Source organism: Phodopus roborovskii, unplaced genomic scaffold (genome assembly GCF_943737965.1).
Source record: "Phodopus roborovskii unplaced genomic scaffold, PHOROB, whole genome shotgun sequence".
Classification (NCBI taxonomy): Eukaryota; Metazoa; Chordata; class Mammalia; order Rodentia; family Cricetidae; genus Phodopus; species Phodopus roborovskii.
Window position 1 is genome coordinate 1,423,596 of NW_026126578.1, and position 23,885 is coordinate 1,447,480.

The 23,885-nt window shown below is 41.5% G+C and overlaps 1 protein-coding gene across 10 annotated transcripts in view; it reads left to right on the forward strand.

The window, feature by feature from the left end:
- Itpr1 (inositol 1,4,5-trisphosphate receptor type 1) overlaps nucleotides 1-23,885 on the forward strand; it is a 332,548-nt gene that overhangs the window by 155,078 nt on the left and 153,585 nt on the right. For 6 of the 10 annotated variants that reach the window (XM_051203747.1, XM_051203749.1, XM_051203751.1 and 3 more), the window contains 16 exons: nucleotides 761-860; nucleotides 1,901-2,061; nucleotides 2,404-2,545; nucleotides 5,454-5,612; nucleotides 9,406-9,578; nucleotides 10,931-11,050; nucleotides 12,266-12,460; nucleotides 15,029-15,280; nucleotides 15,802-15,943; nucleotides 16,526-16,706; nucleotides 17,703-17,890; nucleotides 20,151-20,289; nucleotides 20,910-20,964; nucleotides 22,834-22,999; nucleotides 23,125-23,295; nucleotides 23,736-23,801. In XM_051203747.1, the coding sequence (XP_051059704.1) occupies nucleotides 761-860; nucleotides 1,901-2,061; nucleotides 2,404-2,545; nucleotides 5,454-5,612; nucleotides 9,406-9,578; nucleotides 10,931-11,050; nucleotides 12,266-12,460; nucleotides 15,029-15,280; nucleotides 15,802-15,943; nucleotides 16,526-16,706; nucleotides 17,703-17,890; nucleotides 20,151-20,289; nucleotides 20,910-20,964; nucleotides 22,834-22,999; nucleotides 23,125-23,295; nucleotides 23,736-23,801 (2,410 nt within the window). The remainder of the gene's footprint in view (nucleotides 1-760; nucleotides 861-1,900; nucleotides 2,062-2,403; nucleotides 2,546-5,453; nucleotides 5,613-9,405; nucleotides 9,579-10,930; nucleotides 11,051-12,265; nucleotides 12,461-15,028; nucleotides 15,281-15,801; nucleotides 15,944-16,525; nucleotides 16,707-17,702; nucleotides 17,891-20,150; nucleotides 20,290-20,909; nucleotides 20,965-22,833; nucleotides 23,000-23,124; nucleotides 23,296-23,735; nucleotides 23,802-23,885) is intronic. The other 4 variants (XM_051203750.1, XM_051203755.1, XM_051203753.1 and 1 more) reach the window with 1 other exon arrangement.

The following is a 23,885-nucleotide window of genomic DNA, read 5'->3' on the forward strand; positions in this document are numbered from 1 at the left end:
TAATTTTGTATTGTGGATATGTTTTCAAATAAGTGATTATCATTTGAAGAAACTGTCATTACATACACTGTAATGGATTAGATCTTTATGGACATTAGATGGTATAGTTTTTAATCTTATAAATAATACTTGACTGAACATCTTTGTAACACATGTTGTACCTGTGCTGATTTTCTTCTGGAAAAAAAAAATCTAAAATTGGAGTTTATAAATAAAAGAAGATATTTATGTTCATCTATTTATGTTTTATTTATCATGTTGTTCCAACTTCCAGACTCCTTTCTAGAGTTGTGGCTATTACATTCTAGCCAGCAGTGCACAGGGGCCAGGAGTGCAGCTCAGTGGTCTAGAATGTCAAGGCCCATGAGCAATCCTGTTACTAAAACAAAACACCTACCATAAAAGCTTAGGAGAATTCATTTCCCTGTGCTCTTGTAAGTGCTAGCTTTTCTCAGACTTGACATCATAGAAATGTGATAGAATAAAAATAGAAGCTCCTCTGTATAAATTATGCACTAAGTTGAATGTTTATTCACATTTTATATTTTATCATTAAAGTATCCCATTTTCCTTATTCATGTTTCTTACTGATTTGTAGGTGTTCGTTGTGTGTATAGATGAGTAACTTTTAAAGTCTGTGTTTTTTGTTCCTTTGTTCTTTCAAGCTACTGTTTTTCTTTTAGCTTGGTTATCATGATCAGTGGCTGTAGAGCAATCCAAAATGCCCCTCTTTCTGAAGTGTTTCATTGCTTCCCTTTAGGAACTCCTATGTCCGTCTCAGACATCTGTGCACAAATACCTGGGTTCACAGCACAAATATCCCCATTGACAAGGAGGAAGAAAAACCTGTGATGCTGAAGGTAAATCTAGAATTGGCTGGCTATCCTTAGACTCATGCTGATCAAAGGGCTTCTTTGACAACAGATGGGAAGCAGGGAACATTGAAGAATTTCCCTGTTGTGTTTTTTGTTTGTTTTGTTTTGTTTTTAGCTTTGGTAAGAGTATAGTCATGACCAAACTTGATATCGTGAAAATTATTCCAAGGGATCTGGGTGAAACAAGCTTGGAGCTTAGAAAATAAACAGACCTTTTATTGCTGTTAAGCAATGCTCTTCATTTCATTTCCAACATGATTTTGGCTGCAGGAATGTTTGTACCTTGAGATACATTGATGTCTGGTTGATTTCCCCCTATATCTTTGGTATTTTTCTCCCTCAGCATTTATAATGAGTATACATTCTTTGTGTAGCTAAAAGAGATTTCTCCACCCCTATTACCATCACTCCTCTTCTCCAGGAGTCACTAAGCTTATATAGCATGAATACACATGGGATCTTTCTTTGTATAATTTTTTTTTCTCCCATGGGTATGTTGCAGTTCATAGAAAAAGTGAAAGAATGGTATAGTCTCTATGTTCTCTAGAGTCAGTAATTGCCATTTTCCATATTTACTTTTCTCCTATTAATAAAATGTCAATTAATTATAAGAGTCTTAAATCCTTCCAGTGATAAAAGAAGCTATAAAATTATAGTTGTTCCTAATGTATGTATTCATCTTTATATTTCCTTCTGTTCTTTTCCTTTCTTACCACACAGTGCATATTCCCACAGAAATAGTTCTTTGTAACAGTACTGTATACAACAAATATATACAATGCAGATGTAAAAAACTTGTTTAAAAATGTAATACCCCCCCCCCCCCGTTACTACCTCACCAGTCTCCACAAAACTAATTTCCTATTTGGAGAACATTCTTGTAGAAGTTTTGTATGTCTACTTGATACTAATGCCAAGAGAACTCCAAGTTCTTTGGATTGCCCAATATCCTGTAAACAAAGCATTTGATTAACGTCTTACTTTCCCAATCAAGATCATCCTGCAACAACTCCCTTGATTTTCAGATTGGTACCTCTCCTCTGAAGGAGGACAAAGAAGCGTTCGCCATAGTTCCTGTTTCTCCCGCTGAGGTTCGGGACCTGGACTTTGCTAATGATGCCAGCAAGGTGCTGGGCTCCATTGCTGGGAAGTTGGAAAAGGGCACCATCACCCAGAATGAAAGAAGGTGAGGGCCTCCCGCAGATGCTGACACAGCCATCCTACTCTGTGGCTAGACTTACAATAGCCCCTGGGGAGCAAGAAGATCGGGTCTCTGAAGAGCTGTTTGTGAGTGAGGCAGGCCTGAGCTTTCATGGGCAGCTTCAATTTATGACTTCCAGAAACAGGTCCTTTTCTATTCATTTGAGTCATGTTATACAGATCAGTTGGCCTCAGTTGTGATTTCAAGGGAGCTAGAACACATGAGTCCTTTTCTCTTTACCTTGTTCATAAAGCCTGAACTGACAAGGCAATGTTTTTAGCCTTTTGAAGTTTGAACACTTTCTTTAGCAAGTTCTGCTTTCCTAAGGTCTGTCACCAAGCTGCTGGAAGACTTGGTCTACTTTGTCACGGGCGGAACAAACTCTGGCCAAGATGTGCTTGAAGTAGTCTTCTCTAAGCCCAACAGAGAGCGGCAGAAGCTGATGAGGGAACAGAATATTCTCAAACAGGTCAGTGAGCCTTGGTGTACTGGGGTTAGCTTTGTGAGAAGCCTGTGGGATCTCCGCGCGCACAAAGAGCTGTGATGACTCTAACCCAGAAGACCTGTATTATGGATTATTGTTTGTTTAAACAATTTTTAGAGCAGTTTTAAGTCTATAGCAAAGTTAAGTGGCAAGAGAGTGTCCTCCTTTGTCCCCTGCCACAGTGTCAGTACCTTGCAGCAGAATGGAACGTTTATCACATTCAGTGGACATGGATTGATACATCACTATTACTCAAGGTCCATAGTTTATGGTCCCCTCTTGATGTTGTACATGATTTGGTTTTTTGACAAATAATGGCATGTGTGAACTATTACAGTATTATTGCCCTAAAAATCTACAGAACATTTTCACTGTGCCCTAAGTTTTCTGCCCCACCTGTTCATCTGTTGTTCTTCTTATAACACTTTGCAACAATTCCTCTTTTAATTGTGATCATATTTTGCCTTGTTCAGATTGCCATATATGTAGCTCGCAGCCTTTTCAGACATGTAAGGCTCTCCATATGTTCTCATGGCTCAATACCCCAGTCCAGTCAATGGGTACCATACTTGCTGAACATGAGCCATGTGAGGTTCACCTAATAGGCACCCTAAGAAGTATTCAGGTGACACCTCTATGTTCTTCAAAAATAATATGTGTCATAGTTCCTTATGGTTACTTCATATGCTTAGGGAATTTGCAGCATTTAACAAACACAAAAGGTTTATGGACACCTGTAGTGATCATTTCTAAATATTTCCATAAACACTGAGGAGTAGTTTACAGAATTATCTAGATGACACTTGGTTTGTTAGGAGTCATCTTTCTGTCACTGTAACAGAATACCTAGAAATAATCTTGTAGAGAGAAGGTCCGCTATGGCTCCCAGTTGCAGGACTTTCTTTAGGACCACGGTCACCAATGCTGTCACTCTTGGCCTCTGGTGTAGTGCATGATGGTGGGGAAGGCATGCTAGGGCAAAGCTGCTCACCTTGTATGGAGGAAGCAGAGAAGAATTGCTTCTGTGATCAATCTTCTTCTGTGAAACCCATTCAGCTGTGAGTCTGCTGATGGCTAGGTCCACCTAATCAGATTAGAGCCTTCATGACCCAGTCACCTCCCAAAAGGCTCACCTATCAACAGGACTACATCAAGGACCAAGCCTTTACCATGAGCTTTTTGGGGCCCTTTAAAAGTCTGACTGACAGTATTAAATAGACAAATTCAAGGGATGAGCATGACAAAGCCAGGTACAGGAAGCCCGCTAGCTACACAGTGTATTTTCTAAAGCTTCAAGAGAATTGCTGTTTCCTTAGAACTTGCTGGTAACCAAAATGAAGAGACTAGTTACAAAGCCCCGTAGTTCTCCTTGAGAATTAGGCAGGAGGAAGTCCTTCTTTCTGTTGGGCTTTCATAGACAAAAGTCATATTTCAACAAGCTGGAAGTTCAACAATAAATGACAACAGATGTTTCATGTGTTAAATCCCAGATTAGAATTCTGGCTTACTGTCCTTGTTCATTCCCACAATAGCCATCCCATGAGGGGTTACAACTGTGTTGGTCAATTCTGTAAGGCACTGTTCTTCTAAGGTGTACAGTTGCTATCTGGCTTAATCCTCACAGTACTTAAGTACTATAGCTATTGCACTTTGTGTTTTCCTGGTGAGAGAACAAGTATTCTTTGGCCATGATCTGCACTGTTAGTCAGTGTCCCTGACATCAAATCAGTTGATATCAAAGAATTAGATTCATTTTGGTCTTACTAGGATTGTAATCCAGGAGGCACCAAATCCAGCCACCTTTGGAAAGAACTCTAAAGTTTTATGAGATGATGGCTGTTTTTACAGTCTAATCCACAAGCAGATTGGTTAATTGCATCCTGTTCCTAAATACTTGTGCTTGGTGTGGCCAGGGTCACACTGTCTTACAGGAAAAGGGTTGGCTAGGCTCATGAAACCAGGCAGATAGTTTCCAAACTTTTATGAAAGCTACTGAGTCTCCTTGGGGTTGCAGGCCAGCTCAGTGTTTGAGGTCAGCCTGTACCTGCATAGGCATGCACAGACAGCTGAGTTCAAAAGTTGAACTGTGGACATATGTGAAACCTGGCCTAGCACATCCACGCAATTTAAGTTTCAGTGCCTGGATCAATGCTAATGTGTTTTGATTGTTCTCTCTGGCAGAAGTTATAAAGGTATATCATTTCAACCTAAAATACCCTCCCTGCACTCTGCTAAATGATGCTCTGTGTGTGAGGACTGATGAGGTCTAGGCGAGCTGAATATGTGGAAGCCCAGCCCAGGTGATTGCCAGATGTAGGTTTCAAGTCTCTTGATGATTTTGAATAGAGAAACCTTTCCATGTATGTTGCTTTTCTTTAATTGTTTCATTCTTTTAAGCTATGGCTATCCTATTCAGTAATTGCAGCTCTACCAGTACCAGCAACGGCTAGGCAGCAAGAGCTCTCTCAAAGCTACTAAGGAAACTTATTTAAATCTCTGTCCCACCACTCAAGAGCTCAAGATTCAAAGGTTGAGATAGAATCCTGCTTCACAGAGATGCCGAATAGCAGGCAGCTCACCTCTTTGAGTCTCCCAAGAAGTTTTCATGCTTTGTCTTGCCCGCCCTTTTTAACCCTTCTCCACCTGACATCTCCCTACAATTTCCTGTCAGCTAATTGCTGACCCAGCCTCCTGACCACAGGTGAATTTTATTTAATCAAACACATTTTTGCATCATTAAACAAATGTTCCCAAGCGTAAACAAAAGCAACACACCTTAAATTAATGTTATACACATAGATGCCTGCTACTGCTGTAAGAGTGTCCCTTCCTGGAGGGAGAGTTAGTTTTAAACTAACACTGATAGCATCACACTCTTTCTTCTTACAAACAGATCTTCAAGCTCTTGCAGGCCCCTTTCACTGACTGTGGGGATGGCCCGATGCTTCGGCTGGAGGAGCTGGGGGACCAGCGCCATGCACCTTTCAGACATATTTGCCGACTCTGCTACAGGGTCCTGAGACACTCACAGCAAGACTACAGGAAGAACCAGGTGGGGATTAAGATGACTAGAAGTGATTGTTGGGTTCTTCCCTGAAGTTCATGTTTACTCATGAGTTTTAAGTGATAGGTACCTTTGTATTTAATGGGTGGGGAATAGTCCAGTTAAATTTACCCCAAAAAGGAAACGGATGGTTGACAAGTTTGGGAAGAGCATCTTTCACAGAATCCTTGAGAAGGTTCCCAGAGAAGATTCACACAGTTCCTTGTAAATGTGTGTTATTTTTAGGTGTCCATTTTACAAAAAAGAAATATAAAAGATACTGACAAATCCCTTTTGTGCACACATTTCAGTGAAATTTATGTTTCTGAGATTGGTGTTACATTTACAGTACATTCATGTGGGAGCATAGGTGTGCATGTTCTATGTGTATGTAGTATATGTGCATATGTGTGAGTGTGCACACCCATACTTGTGGAATTCAGAGGAGGGCAAAAGGGGTTTTGCTCCACTATTTTCTTGCTCGTTCCTCTGAGATAGGCTCTCTCACTGGATGTGGTTCTGTGCTGGCAGCTGGTTAGCAAGCTCTAGTGGACTTCTGTCTTCCCCCAGCCCAGAGTTCGAAGTGTCCATGGTAATGTATAGCATTTTGTGCTGGTGCTGGACATTCATATTAGGTTCTCATGCTTGGGCAAGAAGTGTTCCTCCCCTCTGAGCCGTTTTCCTGGTTCTACAGATGTTTTCTCTTTTAAAATTAATTAATAAATTAGTTTATTTGGTTTTTTCGAGACAGGGTTTGTTTGTGTAGCTTTGTAGACCAGGCTGGCCTTGAAATCACAGAGATCTACCTGCCTCTGCCTCCCAAGTGCTGGAATTAAAGGCATGTCCCACCACTGCCCAGCTAATTTTTTTTTTTTTTTATTTTCTTCACATTGATGTTTTGCCATAGGTGTCAGGTCCCCTGGAATTGGAAGACAGTTGTGAGTTGACATGTGGATGCTGGGAATTGAACCTAGCTCCTCTGGAAGAGCAGTTAGTGCTCTTAACCACTGAGCCACCTCTCCAGCCCCCCTACATATGTTTTTATGCTGTGTTCCCATAAGGTTTAGGCATGAAATGATTCCAGGTTTGAGAATATATTGTTTTCCTCCTGTCCTACTTTCATGACCTCTACCATTGAAGACAATTTTCTGGACTATGGTTCTATATTGTGCTGATGTTCTAACAAAGTGACTGGAAGTCTATGTGTATATTGTACATAGATTTGCATTTTGTCCACAAATAGAGGAGTCTGTCTCTCGCATGTGTATGTGACACACACACGTGTGCGCGCACACACACACACAGGCACACATGCATGTGCGCCCACAGGGTAAACACTCCTCCTGTGAAGTCAGTGGTAAAACAAAGAGCATGGCAACTCTAAAGACACTGAGAGATGTGTTGATGGATCATTGATTTTCAACCAGCAGTGATCCGGTCCCATGAAGAACATTTGAGTCCTGTGGAGGGGTGGGGGGGCATGGGATGAGAAGGGAGTCAGGGTGTGTGAGAGGGAGGGAGGGAGAGAGGGAGAGGGAACCTGGATCAAGATATAAAAAAGAAAATAATTTAAAAAATTTCCAAATAAGTAAATTTTAATTAAAAATCTGATAATGCTACTCCTTCTTGAAAAAAGAAGGGGGGGGGGAATTTGAGTCTGGAGACCCTTCTGGATGTTACATCTTGGGAGAACTCATATCTAATGGGTAGGAACAGGGATACTGGGAAATACCCAGCAGCACCTATGACGTCCCTTCTCAACAAAGAGTGATCTGGCTTACGTCACAGTACTAGGACAGGACAACCAGAATCACATGTAGCATTGAGGGGATGCGAACTGGTGCTGTTATCATTATGTTCCTTGGGGTACAAAGTTGTTTCTTAAGGTTTGCCACTGTGTCTTCTCTTTAAATTTAAACTTCCTTTGTAGTGAAAGGCTTTCATTATCATGAAAATAGTGTGATGTTTATTAATGCTTTAGAAACATAACCATGTCAGCAGGCTACAGATTTTTTTTTAAGTCTACCTCCATCATATTCTTATCAGATAGGTCTGAAGACCTAGGCCTGCCTCTGTCTTCATTCTTGAGATGAAAGGACATTAGGTATGTAGTGTGTGCCACAATATATACAACGAAGCCAGGCTAGTCCTTCTTGCTGCTGCTGCTGCTGGATTGGATATCTCTGCTAAATAGTTTATGGATCCTGGCAGTTGGCAGAGCTGTACCTCTGAAGGCTGGATATCTCTCAGACATCCATGCTTAGGGACAAACTGCAATGTGGCCTGTGTCTGCTGTGTTACACCTGAGTGGCTTAGGGTAAATTTTCAGCCAGTTTTAAGGACTGTTTGAATTTTAAGCAAGCAAACTTTCTTTCTTGGATAGAACTATCTGTGTGTGTGTGTGTGTGTGTGTGTGTGTGTGTGTGTGTGTGTATGTGTGTGTACACGTACACGGATGTGTGTGTCTGTGTCTGTGTTTGGAGGTAGGATGTATCCAGAGGGAGGAGGGCAAGCATTCTGCTAGGGAAATCTCTTTAAATAGAAACGAAGTATTGCTCTGGTTCTGCAGATATTGCTGTGGAATGTGATATGTGATTTGTAAGGAGGGGAGCAAAGATGGATCATGCCTTTGTGAATAGGATTTGTCATCCTAGATATTCCCCACTCTCTTCTACCTATTGGCTTCATTTTTCTTTATTTTCTTTTTTAGACAGGATCTCACAGTGTAGTCCTCGTTTGCCTGGAACTCTCTATATAAACCATGCTATGCTTACACTCACGGAAATCACATTCTGTGCCTCCCAAGTGCTGAGGTTAAAATGTGACACAAACCCATTGACTTTAAAAACGCAGTTTTAGGGAACTGGGGGGATGACTCGGTGGCTAACAGCTTTGCCCACTCTTGCATGGGACCCTGAGTGTCATCCATAACACCCTCATCTCAGCTTATACTAGCATATACCTCCAGTCTAGGCATCCAGTGCTGCTTTCTGGCAGCTGTGGGCACTGTATATGTGTGGTGAACTTAACATATATAATGACAAAACACTCACACAATTGAAAAAGTAAGTTTGAAAATGATTTTTTTTTTTTTAACTAAAGAAAAAGGAAACTCCATGGGCTGACATTCCAGATGTCCAGATAGGTATTGTCTGTATTCAACAGTGGCTGTAGAGGAATGGGAACTGTTAATTTATACTGAATTAGTAGTAAATTTTGAACTGTGCAACTGCTTCTTGCCCTGTTTAAAAATCAATCAGTAAATGTGTTTCATTGAAAATAACCATATGTAGACTATAAGATTTTTTTCCTTGCTGACATTGTGTGATAGGTTTAGTAAAGGCTGCAGGGGTGTGTGTTTTCATTGCCCTGGGTCTTGTAGACGTTGAAGAATGATGCCCAGAGTCCTTTGCTTGTTGAGCTATAGTTCTCATACACTGCTGCTAGGTTTTTCTTTCTTCCTTCCTTCCTTCCTTCCTTCCTTCCTTCCTTCCTTCCTTCCTTCCTTCCTTCCTTCCTTCCTTTCTTTCTTTTTCTTTCCTGAGATTTATTTATTCATTTTATGTATGATTGCTTTATCTGCATATATGCCTTTATGCCAGAAGAGGGCATCAGATCCCACTAGAGATGGTTGTGAGCCACCATGTGGTTGCTGAGAATTGAACTCAGGACCTCTGGAAGGGCAACCAGTGCTCTTAATCTCTGAGCCATCTCCCCAGCCTGCTGCAAGTTTTTCTAATGTTTAACTTAATAGCACTGTCTTTCTCTCTCTCCTGTTGACTCGTATTTCTTTCCCTAAAAGGAATACATAGCCAAGCAGTTTGGCTTCATGCAGAAACAGATTGGCTATGATGTGCTGGCTGAAGACACCATCACTGCGCTGCTCCACAATAACCGAAAACTCCTGGAAAAACACATTACTGCGGCAGAGATAGACACGTTCGTCAGCCTGGTTCGAAAGAACAGGGAGCCCAGGTGAGGCACCAGAGGGGAGGAGGTGTCTGTGCATCTAAGATATGGGACTGTAGCTGCCCTTGGTGTTTGTGTAGTAGGCTTGCTGTCCTTCGGACTGGCAGCAGTTTCCAGTGTCCTTTGATGAGCAGGGCAAGAATGTGATATTACAACCACTTGTTGTAGCCTCCATCTGTAGTGTATGTCAGCTGCTCACCTTTCCTTTTCCCCAACTTTGTTTGTTTTTTTGTTTGTTTGTTTGTTTTTTGTTTTGTTTTGTTTTGTTTTGTTTTTTTTTGAGACAGTTTCCTGTAGTTCTGGCTATCTTGGAACTTGCTCTGTAGACCAGCTGGCCTCGAACTCACAGAGATCCGCCTGCCTCTGCCTCCTGAGTGCTGGGATTAAAGGCATGTGCCACCACTGCCTGGCAAGGATGTGGCATTGGAACCGCTTGCTGCAGCCCCATCTTCAATGCTTATCAGCTGCTCACCTTCCCCCACCCCCTGCCCGCTCCCTTTATTTGTTAAACGAGCAGCTATAGATACCTGTGAGTTGCTAAGTCACTTAACATACAGTAAATGACGTCTGTTTTGGGTCATTGACTTTTTAGGCTGTGTGGCTGGGCTATCAGAATTCCTGCTCTTATTATCTCCATGTCCTTTGATATGATTAGTTGTCTTGTGAATGCTTGAATGCTTTACTATATCTAAGTGAGTCCTTCCCACCCTCTTACACACACAGATCTGCCCCCAATTCCTTTTGACTCTTCCCCATTTCCTCCTCCTTTATTCTCCCTGAGATTTCAAGTTGCATGGGAAGCAGATCACAGCAGTGTCATCAGTCACACTGCAGAGCTCATAGTGCTGCTATAAAAATGACCACTGCCATCTATACCTGGCATCTCCAGACGCCCACCTTCATGAACCTTCTTACTTAATCCCCAGGGAAACCCTTAGAAATGTATACTATGTCTTTCCTTCTAGATTAGGAAACCAGCATGCAGCCAGGTTAAGTAATGTCTCCAAGTGATGATCGTAGCAGAGTACAGCCAGTTAGCGTCACAGCCTGCCTGCTACCCCAGGCTTCTAGGCATCAACCAGCCCTGGCTCCTCTGGTCCCAGGGCCTTCACTGTGTCTTCCTGATGAGAACTTCCTTCTTGTCTTGCTCCTCCTCATGTTGGTCCTATCACCTTCTTATCAGCCTCAGTCATCTTACTCTTCTGCTTGTTTTCTCTTTCTTTTTGTGGTCACTGTCATCAAAGTCTACAATACGCCTGACTTCTCATGGGAAGGGAATGTAGGACTGGTCTATGTGAGGAAGACTAGGGCTCCCTCTGCTTGCTCTGTATTCAACATCCTGCTTTCTTTCTCATTAGGTTCTTGGATTACCTTTCTGACCTCTGCGTGTCCATGAACAAGTCGATCCCCGTGACCCAGGAGCTCATTTGTAAAGCTGTGCTGAATCCCACCAATGCTGACATCCTGATTGAGACCAAGTGAGTACCATCTGGGGATATACACTAGAGAGAGATAAGGATCAGATGCTAAAAATGGATCAGATGTTAAATGGGTGTGTATGCTCCTAGGGAATAAACGTAACTCCTTCATCTCTTCAGAGTTGATCTAATGTTGGTTGGTAATATTTCATCTTTGTTTCACAGGCCTTGTTTAGGTGAATAGTTGAGCTTGCTTTTACCTTGCTTTTATTGTAACCTTCTGTGCAGAAGGGCACTTGCTCTGTATACTTTAAAATATACTGTGTCACTTATTCTGTATATTGTAAAATTGTATAAACCCACCAGGGAATATTTGACACACATCCTAAAGAGTGGATGAGCCTGAAGTTCTGTCATTCATTAAAAAACGGAAGATTGTAACAAATATCCATTGCTAATATTAATTAACATTGGGAAGAGTTGTATATTATCATTGTTCAAAAGTGTGATGTACTGGCAAGATGATTCAGAGAGTATAGGCACCTGTTGCTAAGCCGGACAACCTGAGTTCAACCCCCTGGAACCATGTGGTGATAGGAGAGAAATGATTCCAGCAAGTTGTCCTCTGACCTCTACATGTCCGCTGTAGGACACATCAAATAAAATGCAATAAAAATGTTTAAGTAGTGCCTATTGGCCCTCAGTAAAGCAGTGCTAATTATTGTTGATAATAGTCATACTTACTGTTATTACTGCTTCGGTAATAGTAGTAGTTCACTTTTAGCAAAGGGGCATTTTTCCTGGTGACTATACTACAGCAGTGTAGGCAGTATTAAGAAGATTTAAGGTGTAAGCTAATGTTGCAGTTTTATTCTCAGTTTGTAACTTAACTTGGGAACTTGGCATTAATGCAAGGTGCCTCAACCTTGGCACTCTGACATTTGGGGCTAGATGACACTGTGGTGGCAAATGTCCTGTCACTATAGGACATTTAGCAAAAGTGTCCCTGGATTGTGGCTGCTCAATGTTAGCAGCAATGGCACTTCCTTTGCCATTGTGACAACCAAAAATGTAGCTAGGTGTCTAGCGGGGAGGAAGATTGTCCTAGTTAAGAATTCCCAGGCTAAAGAACATGAAGACCACACAGATTCTTTTGGCTGTGCCACTGGGAGAAATAAAGAACAAAGTGGCTCCCTGTGTTTTTCTAGGCTGGAAGGGAAGCAAGACTTCAAAGGATTTCATAAAAACTGAGCTTCATCCTTTCTTTTTTCACAGGTTGGTTCTTTCTCGATTTGAGTTTGAAGGTGTTGCCACTGGAGAGAATGCACTGGAGGCTGGAGAGGATGAGGAAGAGGTGTGGCTGTTCTGGAGGGACAGCAACAAAGAGATACGTAGTAAGAGTGTCAGGGAATTGGCACAAGATGCTAAAGAAGGACAGAAGGAAGACCGGGATATCCTCAGCTACTACAGGTAGGTGGGAGGCATGCTGGGAGTGGATGGAGGGGTCCCACAGTGGTGGCACTTGGGAGCATATGATTTTCTTGTTGATCGCTCCAAGGTAATAGTTTTCATTCTGTGGGGTCTCCTAATACCACCAGAACACAGGGATTTTCACATTGTGATTCATAACGGTAGCAAAATTATAGTTATGAATTAGCAATAAAACAATTTATGATTGGAAGAGGTCACCACAACATGAGAAAAAAGAGTCACAGCATTAGGAAGGCTGAGACACTGCTCTGAGGAATGGTGTGATATCCTGCAGTAAGGTTGTCCAACAGAAAGACAGATGTGTGTTTTATGAGCTTTGAGTGAAAGGTCCCATGAACTCATAGTCCATCTTTGTCTGATTGTGTGTCCAGGTCATAGGAAGGACAAGAGCTTGCTTCAGCCTCGTTACACTTGACAACACAGCCTGTCTTTAGTGCAGTGAACAGCAGGCAGGCTGCATCTGTTCAAATCTTCATCTCTTTACTTAACTAACATTTTTACTTTGGCTGAGTTTGACTTTATGTTCCAAAGCTCCTATCTTCAAACTAGGGATAATAGTGCCAGACTTCTAGAACATTTACAGAAAATGTCTATCTGTGTATGCATGCACCTGTATTTTTATATTCTTTTTATCTGTGTGCATGTATGAAATACATTATAAAACCAGGGATTTGCACTATTACAAGTCATGCAGCCTGGCCTAAAAAATTCAGAAATTGAAATACTACTGGAATCCCAAGCATGATGCTCAAAAAGATTAAGATTTTGTAGTATTTTATATAGCCAGATTAGCAAAACAAAACTGATATTTGCAAGAAGACCAAAATCTGAGTAACTCTAGTACTCGACAGCAGTGCTCACTTGCCTAATGCCACAGATACATTCTGCCTGTCGCCCTCCAGTTTTCATAACTCCCTCGAGCCACTGCTATTCCTGGGATGTTCACCTGCTTGCTTGGGTTCATTGTACGCCATCACTGTCCACCTGTGCTGGTCACCTCAGTCCCTAGCCCTGGTCCCAGCTCCAAGGCCACATAGCCTGTCACCTGAAGCAAAGGAAAAGGAAAGAGAAAGAATAAAAGTTATCTACTAAATAACTCTAAAAGGAAAGAAAAATAAGTACTTCTAGTATTTCCTAATAAAATAAACAAAATTTTACAGCTAAAATGCCTTTTCTTACTCCTATATTCTAGTCTATTCTCATATATACATATGAATATGAGTGATGGTCCTTATTTAAATCTTTGTTAATTTTAAGGCATTTTATGTGTACATGTGTTGCCTGCGTGTATATATGGGCATCACCGCATGTGTGCTTAATGCCTATGGAGGTCAGAAAGGGTCATTGGATTCCTTGGAACTGAACCTACCAATGGTTGTGAGCCACTGTATATATGTTAGGTACAGAACCTAGGTCCTCTGCAGGAACAAGGGCTTGTACCCTGATGACTCTGCAGCATCTCCTTGAGTGTTTATACCATATTACATGTATATGTTTCCTATTCCTCAAATTATACAAAAAAGCCACCTTGTAGCAGATAACATTCTAAAGCCCTCCCTAGTGTGTTTCTAATATATATATTTGGAATTCTAATATATATATATTTCCATATATATAGAGAAATATAATTTCTTTGTTAATAGAGGTAATTTCTTTAACTTTAACTGCTGTATGCCTTCTATTTTGCAAATATATCACTTTTATTAGCATTTGACATTCCATCATATGTCACAGTTGAGTTCTTCATGTCACACAAAGGGCACATCCTCACTTTTGCGTACACATGAGTTTCCATTCCCTAGGAAGAGATGGATTGGAGGAAACTCATGTTTTTAACTTGGCTGAGCAGTCCTAAACTGAATGGTTCAATCTACATTTTAGCAGTGATAACTTACGAGATAGAAGATCCTATAGATACTGTAAAATTTTTTAAAAATAATTTATTTGTATTGTATATGCATTGATGTTTTGCCTTCATGTATGTCTGTGTAGGAATGCCAGGTCCCCTAGAACTGGAGCTACAGACAGTTGTGAGCTGCCATGTGGATGCTGGGAATTAAACCCATGGCCTTTTGAGGAACAACCAGTGCTTTCAACCACTGAGCCATCTCTCTAGCCCTGATATTGTAGAATTTTAATTATCCTTATATGAACAGTATCTTTGCTATTTCCTGCATGGTCTTGGATATGTGTAAAATACAGGGGTAGGGCAGAAAGATTATAATTTCAGGCCTAGTCATTTTTCCCTGTTTATTTTATAAGATGAAGATTGCAAATGTAATCACATGATGGCATGATTGTTTTAACACGGCTAGACTGATGTGTGACTATGGGTTGCTGACCCATACTCTGGCATACCTTGAACTTTTTCTCCATCTCCTTAGTTCAGAACCCAAAATTAGTTGTACAGTAATCATTTAGGGATGTTGGTATAAAGTTCAGATGGCTATATGTCCTGTGAAATCAGAGGCCGCCTAGACTACACTGTTGAACTACCCTCATATTGACTGATCTCTGGAGCATGAACCTTCTGTTGATTTTTCTCAGGTATCAGCTTAACCTCTTTGCAAGGATGTGTCTGGATCGCCAGTACCTGGCTATCAATGAAATATCTGGCCAGCTGGATGTTGATCTTATTCTTCGCTGTATGTCTGATGAGAACCTACCCTATGACCTCAGGGCATCCTTTTGCCGCCTCATGCTTCATATGCATGTGGACCGAGATCCTCAGGAGCAGGTGACCCCTGTGAAATACGCCCGTCTGTGGTCAGAAATTCCCTCCGAGATCGCCATTGATGAGTAAGCCTGGGTCCAGCTCCCTGTACAGATTTTATGTCGCTTAAAAAAATCCCATGATTCTAATGTTTTGTGTACCAGCAGATAAACCACATATGTGACCTAGTGAAATCATAGGGGGAAAGAAGAACGTGTTTTTTTTTTTTCCTTTCACATTTAAATAGAATTGTGTAGCTAGCAAATATTGTTTATTGCTTAAAAAAAAATAGGATTCCAGAGCTGTGTGTTTTCTGTCTCTTATTTAGCTCTGTCCTTCTAGAAATATCCTTGTGTGTGCTGTGTGCCAACATCAAAGAATATTAGTGCAGAATCTAGAAAATTACCTCTATGATAGTGGGGACAGACAGACAGTAAACATGATGAGTGACGTGTGTGTGTGTGTGTGTGTGTGTCCCTCCATGCTAAGGAAGGAAGTGCACAGTTGGGCCCAGGTTGAAGGATGCTGTCTTTGGAGGCTGAGCAGCCTGAAAGGGCCTGGCTGGGAAGTTTGACATTCTCCTTCCTTCTCTCTCTTCTCCTCTCAGCTATGACAGCAGTGGGGCATCCAAAGATGAAATTAAGGAGAGGTTCGCTCAGACGATGGAATTTGTGGAGGAGTATTTAAGGGATGTAGTTTGTCAAAGATTCCCCTTCTCTGATAAGGAGAAAAATAAGCTTACATTTGAGGTAAGGCATGGTGAAATGGTCTCTGAAGTTTTGTTATCAGTAGTCATTTTTCTGGGGAGTACGGAGGAAATATTTTAATCCTTGGGCACTGTATCACAGTGCTCTAGTTTTGAAACACAAAAGGAATTTGGGTCAGGTTTATTCCAGAAAAAATAAAACAGTTGCCAGTCAGGTAGACTCATCATCTGAGGAACATAAACCCTGTTGCTTTTGAATTAAATTATTTCCAGGACCACCATCACCCTGTAGGAATTATGTTCCAGAGAACTGCAGTGTCCCTATCTATATTTTTATGGTTATGATTTGGTATGCCCTTGGCAAGTCAGGATGCCAATTGATTAGGCCCATTTTTTTTAATGAACTAATCATCAAAGCAGATGAATAGTTTTGTAAGCTTGCATTTTTAGTTTTCTTTCTTGTGAAACAAAATGAACTTTAATCAGAAACAGACAACCAGATGTATGCTGTTTCTTACCATAAAGAAGGGCATGATCTGTCATGATTAGCTAATGAGCATCAGAGTGGAACAGGAGGTCAAAGGTCATTGAATACCATTTTTTTTTCTTCTTTTAAATGTAACAGGTTGTGAACCTTGCCAGGAATCTCATATACTTTGGTTTCTACAATTTTTCTGACCTTCTCCGATTAACCAAGATCCTCCTGGCAATATTAGACTGTGTCCATGTGACCACCATCTTCCCCATTAGCAAGATGGCAAAAGGAGAAGAGAATAAAGGTAACAATGATGAGGAGAAGCTGAAGAGTGAGTATCTGAAGTGTCTGTACTAAGAGATGCCCTCCTGGCCCATGCTGTGTCACTCATGCCATGCCTCATCATGTGACATCCTATCCTGTCCTTGTCTGTTCTCAACATTGGGAACATATCAATAGAAATAAAATCTGGAAAGGGTTCCATTGAGTCCAGTGCCCATCACTGTTCATCATTCTGGTCATCCTCAGCAATTTACTCTCTCCTTTGCATCTGTCTTGAGTCCTTCCATGTGTATTGAATAATTTGAAAGTTTCCTTGTGCTTTGAATGTTTAACCCCCTGAAACCCAAGTCCTGCCATCTGTTCTCGGTGCTTCTGAGACACTTGATGATGATACTCATATGATAAAATGAAGTTCACACTTGGATCTTGGTATTTCTTTTCACTTTGTGAATAGGAAAATCCATGACTTGTGTGTTTATTTTTCTTGTGTTTGGGGGTCAGAATATGCATAGGATAACCACCATGTACCAATGCTTAGCTAGTTTTTTATAGCTAGGTTGGAAAAGGTATTTCACTCAATTCTCCCTCTTTTCAAGTCCCTGTGAGATGTTGTTTTGCATACATTATAGCGTTGAGCTCCATCATGGGGCTCTTTTTATAGGCTCAGGAACCTGAGTCTCAGAAGTGAAGTAATGTATTCAAGACCAAGCAGCTTTTGTTAGAAGCAGAAATGTTTGTACCCTGCTAACTTACTTTCCTATTTGGTGCATAATAACAAGTATACATTGTTGGTGCTGAGTCAGATTTGGTGCTGGAATTGATAAGCATACACGCACCATTGGCCATGTCAAACCATGTTCTTCCACTGCTCTCCGAGGCCTTAAATTGGTCGTGCTTATTAACCTCTTGGGTTCCTTGGGTCAAGAGAGAGTATCAGAACAGGGATGTGTTAAATAGTTTGCCTCAGAATATCCATACCCCTAATAAGATGCTTCAGGCTCTCTCTAAGAAGGTCATGACCATGACCTGTCTTATCCCTTTCTAGGCAGTAATGTGATGAGATCAATCCATGGAGTTGGGGAACTCATGACCCAGGTGGTACTTCGGGGAGGAGGCTTTTTGCCCATGACTCCCATGGCTGCTGCCCCTGAAGGGAATGTGAAACAGGCAGAGCCAGAGAAGGAGGACATCATGGTCATGGACACCAAGTTAAAGATCATTGAAATACTCCAGGTATGGTGCAGGGAACAAGATACTCATAGGATCTCTGATAGGAGCAAAATGTCTACCTCCTCCCTGTGTACCATTTCAGAAATGACTCCTTTTCATTCTTGGTTGTCACCACCTACCCCTTCCCATCATTGCTTTGTCTATTTTGCCATTGCAGAGCTTCCTTTATTTACCTTAGGTTTACATCACAGCTAGCCTCCCTTTCTCTGTCCAAGCCATTGCCTTTACTGTTCATTCACTGTGCTTCTCCAGAGTTCTATTAGCTTTGCAAAGCCTTCCTCTTCCTCCTCCTTCCCTGTTCCTCCCTCCTCCTCCTTCTCTTCCTTCTCCCACTCAATGTTCTGCCCTTTTCATCCACCCACCTGCCCACCCATGAATGTTAATTGATACCAGATCCCTTTTAGCCCTTGAAAGCAAGCAATGAACAAAATCCATTAAAGTTCTAATCCTAAATAGCTCCGTTTTGACAGCATAGGCACACACCATCTAAAAGGCAGTGTTTAGTTATTTAAACATAAAAACAAGTCCACTAAAAGCGGGAGAGATAACGGTGATTAAAGACATTTAGATGCTTTTCTAGAAGTCCTGGCTCCGATTCGCAGCACTATATGGTGGCTCACAACTGTCTGTGACTCCAGGTCCAGGGAATTGGATGGCTGTCTTTAGGCCTCCATGAGTACCAGGCATGCAGGTGGTGCACAGATAAGCATGTGGGTAAAAACTCATACATACATAATAAAAGTTAATTATTTTAAAGAAGGGTGGGCTGATTTGGAGAACGCCATAGGTGGGGGAGAGGCAAAGATAATGGATTTTGATGGAGTTGTAAGAGAAGACTTCAGTAAGTACAGTGGCTTGATCAAACCCAAATGCAATGAGAGCTGGCCATGGGCATATCAGGACATCTTGGGATTTAGTAAATGCAAAGAGACTGAAGTGGAGTCTGCAGGTTGTTTTCAAGAAGGAATGGGAGATGGTAAATCACGTAGAATCACCAGCCTTATGGTTTGTCATTATTAAGCCAATTAAGTATCAGTTAACATGGTACCTATTGTGTTTCTCTTCTTAACATAGCTAATGTGAGTCTTCCCACTAAGGAACTTGCTTGAGAACTGAAAATTACGTATGTGGAACAGAAAGAGAGCGGCACAAGCTGTTGGGAGTTCAGAGATGTAATGAGGCCAAGAGTCTCACACTGAGAACAGCCTTAGACTCCTTCCTCTGCACACACAGGGACTTGGCTTGCTCTTCCAGTTACTCATCTGTTCTCCCCAACATGATTGTTTCCATGTGCCGTGTCAATTGCTATGTTCCTACAACTGGAAAAATATTAAAACAAAAGGAACCCTTCCTTCCTCACTAATTATTGCTCTCTGCCCAGCTTCCCACCTTTCTAAGTATTTTCCCAGCCTGCTGCCAGCCATCTACGTGTCCTTTAAATCATCTACGTGTCCTTTAAATCTATCCAACTTGACACCTAGAAGTAACGATTGTAGAGGGTTTTGCATAATACTGAATTTGAGGTTCTGGAAAGATACCAAACAGGATGTACAACAGTCACTTGGGAACATGAACTAATAGCCTGGAGGTCAAACATCTGTCTCCATCTGGTATCAGTGACAGCATGAAATTGGGTAAGGTCATGAAATTGGCTAAGCAGAAGCTAGAGAAGTGGGAAAGGAGGGTGTCCATAGGATGCTTAAACAATGCAGCTGGCTGACTGTTCTGGGTTCTAGCAATAATCCTTTGGAAAGTGTCTGCAGCAGTAGAAGGATGGGGGATATAGGAAGTTAACAAAATGAGAGCACCGGGGCTATACCTAAATCAGAGAAGACAATCAGAAATATATTGTAAATAAAAATGAAGCAAATTCTTGGAAGCAAAAGCAATATTTCTGTCAGTTCTTTACAATTCAAAGCAGGTTAGGTTAGGCCCAGAATTGGCTGTTAGTCTTTGCTGAAATACAGGCATGTTTTGTGGAGGATGGAGGCATGAGTGATATAGTATTCCAGGTGTTTAATTCATCTTCAGGATGCCAAAGTCTGCACTGGAAGCTAAAGTGTCTCATGGCAGACTCATGTGCCCCACAGAAGCCTGTTATTGTTAAAATCACAGTTGAAACCTAAGCCAAATATTTGACTCAGTGCCTAAGGTAATTGATGCTGCTGATACCAGGCCCTGCCAGATTGCAGCGGCTTGGCAAAGTGTTAAAGATGGTATGTTAATGTAACCAAAGTGTTTCCATTTCTACTTGAATCTTTAGTTTATTTTGAATGTGAGGCTGGATTATAGGATCTCCTGCCTTCTGTGTATATTTAAGCGGGAGTTTGATGAAAGCAATTCCCAGTCGTCAGAAACATCCTCCGGAAACAGCAGCCAAGAAGGGCCAAGTAATGTACCAGGTTAGTGATGGCATCCTGGAACTTCAGCCACAGAATGGGACCTGGGTGTGATGGTACTTGAGGTTCAAAACAATGTCTTCCAGAAAAAGTAAAATGTGACTGCTCTTGGGGATTGCTGTGTTTTAAGAACTTCGATCAAGAGCATATTGGGGGAAAAGTAAACATTGTTTCTGGGGGTGGGTAGCTAGAACTTACGTCTTTGGGAACTGAAGCCAGCTTAGGTTTATAGTGTTAGGATTACCTATAAAGCAACCCAAAACCAACAGAATCCCAAAAGTATTTTCCAAGGAACTTGATTGTCCATTGGCCACTTTTGTTCTCTATTTGAAGTTCTACTCAGCCATAAAATAATGGAGAATGGTAAGGGAATGACAGTGGTTGAAGTGGTTCCCAGGCAACCCAAGCCTTCTTTGGATTGAGGCCATTACTTTCCTTTAGCAAGAAAGAAAATGAGAGGTGTGTGGGTCATCGGGGCTAGCCCTGCTCCATAGCTTTGTAGGTCATAACTCTGGCAGATTTGAGGGTTGCCTGTGAGCATTGCTCTTGAAGCACATTAGAGTTAGTCCATGGAAGCAGGCTTCCAGACCTTGTATCTAACCTTCTGTTCTCTCGCCTCTCAGGTGCTCTTGACTTTGAACACATTGAAGAACAAGCAGAAGGCATCTTTGGTGGAAGGTAAGTGTGCTTTCATTGACTATGTTGTAGTAGTTAGAGGGTGTGGAAGGCAGCCTTCTATAATTCTCACAGGTTTTCTTCTTGGGCACACCACTAACTAGTTAGCCTTCAGGTTCAGGTTCTTGTACTTCTCTGTTTGATGCTACTGAGTCACAGAACTAACGTGGTGCACACATGCTGCAGGCAGACCCTGAGTTCTGAACAAGCTATGCAACAAAGCAACAAAAATAAATAAATAAAAAAGAAAACCCCACAATATGACCTTTAATTATGTCTAATACAAAACCCTCTTAACATCACAAGCCTCAATTTTGACATAAAACATTATCACTATGGACTCTCACATACATAAATACCCTATGTGCACAGTGATTATAATTAGCATATTTGGCTTGATAACTTATTGCTTAATAATATTCGTCTCCTAAAGTCTTAAGAATTTGAACACCAAGTATTTCTCACAGTTCTCTGGGTTGACAGGGGCCACTGCTGAGTGGTTCTCCTAGTCATTGTTGGGTATGCCTTGCAACTGTAGTGATAAAGTAACTGGGAATGGCACAGCCTGCCTGTTTGACTCATATTTCTGGTGCCTTCAAAAGAATATGTTAAAGCTGAGGTTTCAGCCTTGCTCCACATGGTTAGTTTGTGCTTCTTTGCAGAGCAATGGCTGATTTCCAGAATAAATGTGCCAAGAAGGCAAGCCAGTAGTAAACAAGTGCTAATTACACGTCTGCCTGCCCTGTGCTTACTAATGTTTTATTGGCCAAGGCTAGTGTTAGTAATAAAGAGGACTGCATAAAGATGTGCATAGAGTAAAGGCCCAGTTTACTAGGGACTGTGAAGGTTAGCAGTCTGCCTCCATGCTTTATATTAAAAAACAAAACAAACCATGAAATTTGAAGCACATGTGTTTGTAGTATTTTGAGTTCACAAAGATGACACTAATGAAAACTCAGGTCTCCAGTCATTTACCTCATCTTGAACAGCAGTGAAACCATCTTGCCTTCTTAAGTATACAGTGTTACTACAATATTTCCACATCTGGTCCTCTCTGTACTTTTCTTATTAGCTTGCAGCCATGAAAGTCTCCCTATTTATCATTCATGCGACTTTAGACACAGCATAGCAGCTAACATAGTAATTGTCCAGTGGTGACCTGTTGTGAAGTGATTTACCATTCAATTCAGTGTCTGTTTATTGACCAAATTATGTAAATAGCACAACAATTATCATAGATATTGAAGTAACCTCTCATATATATGTTGGCTAAAAATCTCTTTTGGAACAGATTGAGTTTTTTTTTTTTTTAATTGATTCATTCCAACATTTCAAAGCAGTAATCATGGGACCAAACCAGTTGGTGACAGTATATATGTAGAACGGAGAGCCATGGTTTGAACACTTGTGTAACCCCTTGACATGGCCCATCATCAGAATGTATGGTTGGCAGACTTGGTGTAGTTCAAGATACCTAAGGGCTATAGACTAGACATTTTCAAAGGTGATTATTCCATTGCTGTTACAACATTTTAAACAAAAAATCTTGGAAGAAGCACATCCATTGTAGACTTTGGAGCACAGTAGAAGAACATTATAAAGTTGGGTGTCATGAATCTTTTAATGTCAGCCCTGTTAGCTTAGGAGCAGAAGAACTTTGGTTCAAAAATACAGTTACAACATCTTAGTTATCCCTTGTCACATTGAAGCTGAAGGTAAAACACAATTGCTTTGTAAAAGAAGCTGATGAGAAGTGAGGCCCCATTGCATAAGTAGTGTTGGAACTGCAGCTCTGCTCTATCAGAGTCCACTTGCGTGATCCTGGCTCTGCGCTTCACTTGCTTTCTCTCTCCCTCTCTTGTGTCCCTGTAGTGAAGAGAACACACCGCTGGACTTGGATGATCATGGAGGCAGAACCTTCCTCAGGGTCCTGCTCCACTTGACAATGCATGACTACCCACCTCTGGTGTCTGGGGCCCTGCAACTTCTCTTTCGACACTTCAGTCAGAGGCAGGAGGTCCTTCAGGCCTTCAAACAGGTACGTCCTGTAGCCAGCATCACATATCAGAAGAACTGTTGTGTGTTATGTGCAATGAAAAGAGTTTTTGTCTGTATGTGTGTATATTTTAAGGTCCATGTAATTAATGGGTTGTGTTCATTAAGGTTCAACTGCTGGTTACCAGCCAAGATGTGGACAACTACAAACAGATCAAGCAAGACTTGGACCAATTGCGCTCCATTGTGGAAAAATCAGAGCTGTGGGTGTACAAAGGCCAGGGTCCTGATGAGACCATGGATGGTGCCTCTGGTGAAAATGAACATAAAAAGACTGAGGTGGGCAAAACCAAAGTCAAGTTTCCCAAGTGGCTTTCCTGCTTCTTAAAACAAGGAAGCATCCTCTCCTAGTCTTAAATATAAATGCAGATGATAGGATGGGTCTTAATCCCAAGAGCTGCTTGCTACACAGCCAGGGTAAGTTTTCGCCTAGGAAATCAGCTACAAAATCTAAGTTGTGTTTCTGGGCAGCCATCGATCACATAGAAGAGACTAGTTGCGTGAAGTGAAGCGCTAGATTTCCCACTGAGATCCAGTAGGGAATGGCCTCCTGTGACCATGGCATCTTCTTCCAAAGGTTAAAGAATAGGTGAATGTCTTGGGCAGCCTGGCTATTGAAACACAATGCAGAATGCATGTGCTCTTCTTAAAGGGTGATGTTTATGCAGAAGTAGACCATGAGAGGCACCAACCCCATGTATGTTCTTTTTGCTCTTTAGGAGGGGAGTAACAAGCCACAAAAGCACGAAAGCACCAGCAGCTACAACTACAGAGTAGTGAAAGAGGTGAGCTGGCCCCTGCCTTCTCCTGATCACTCTCCAGAGAGCTTTATCGGCGATAGGCAAGTTGAAGGCACAACTACTCAGGCT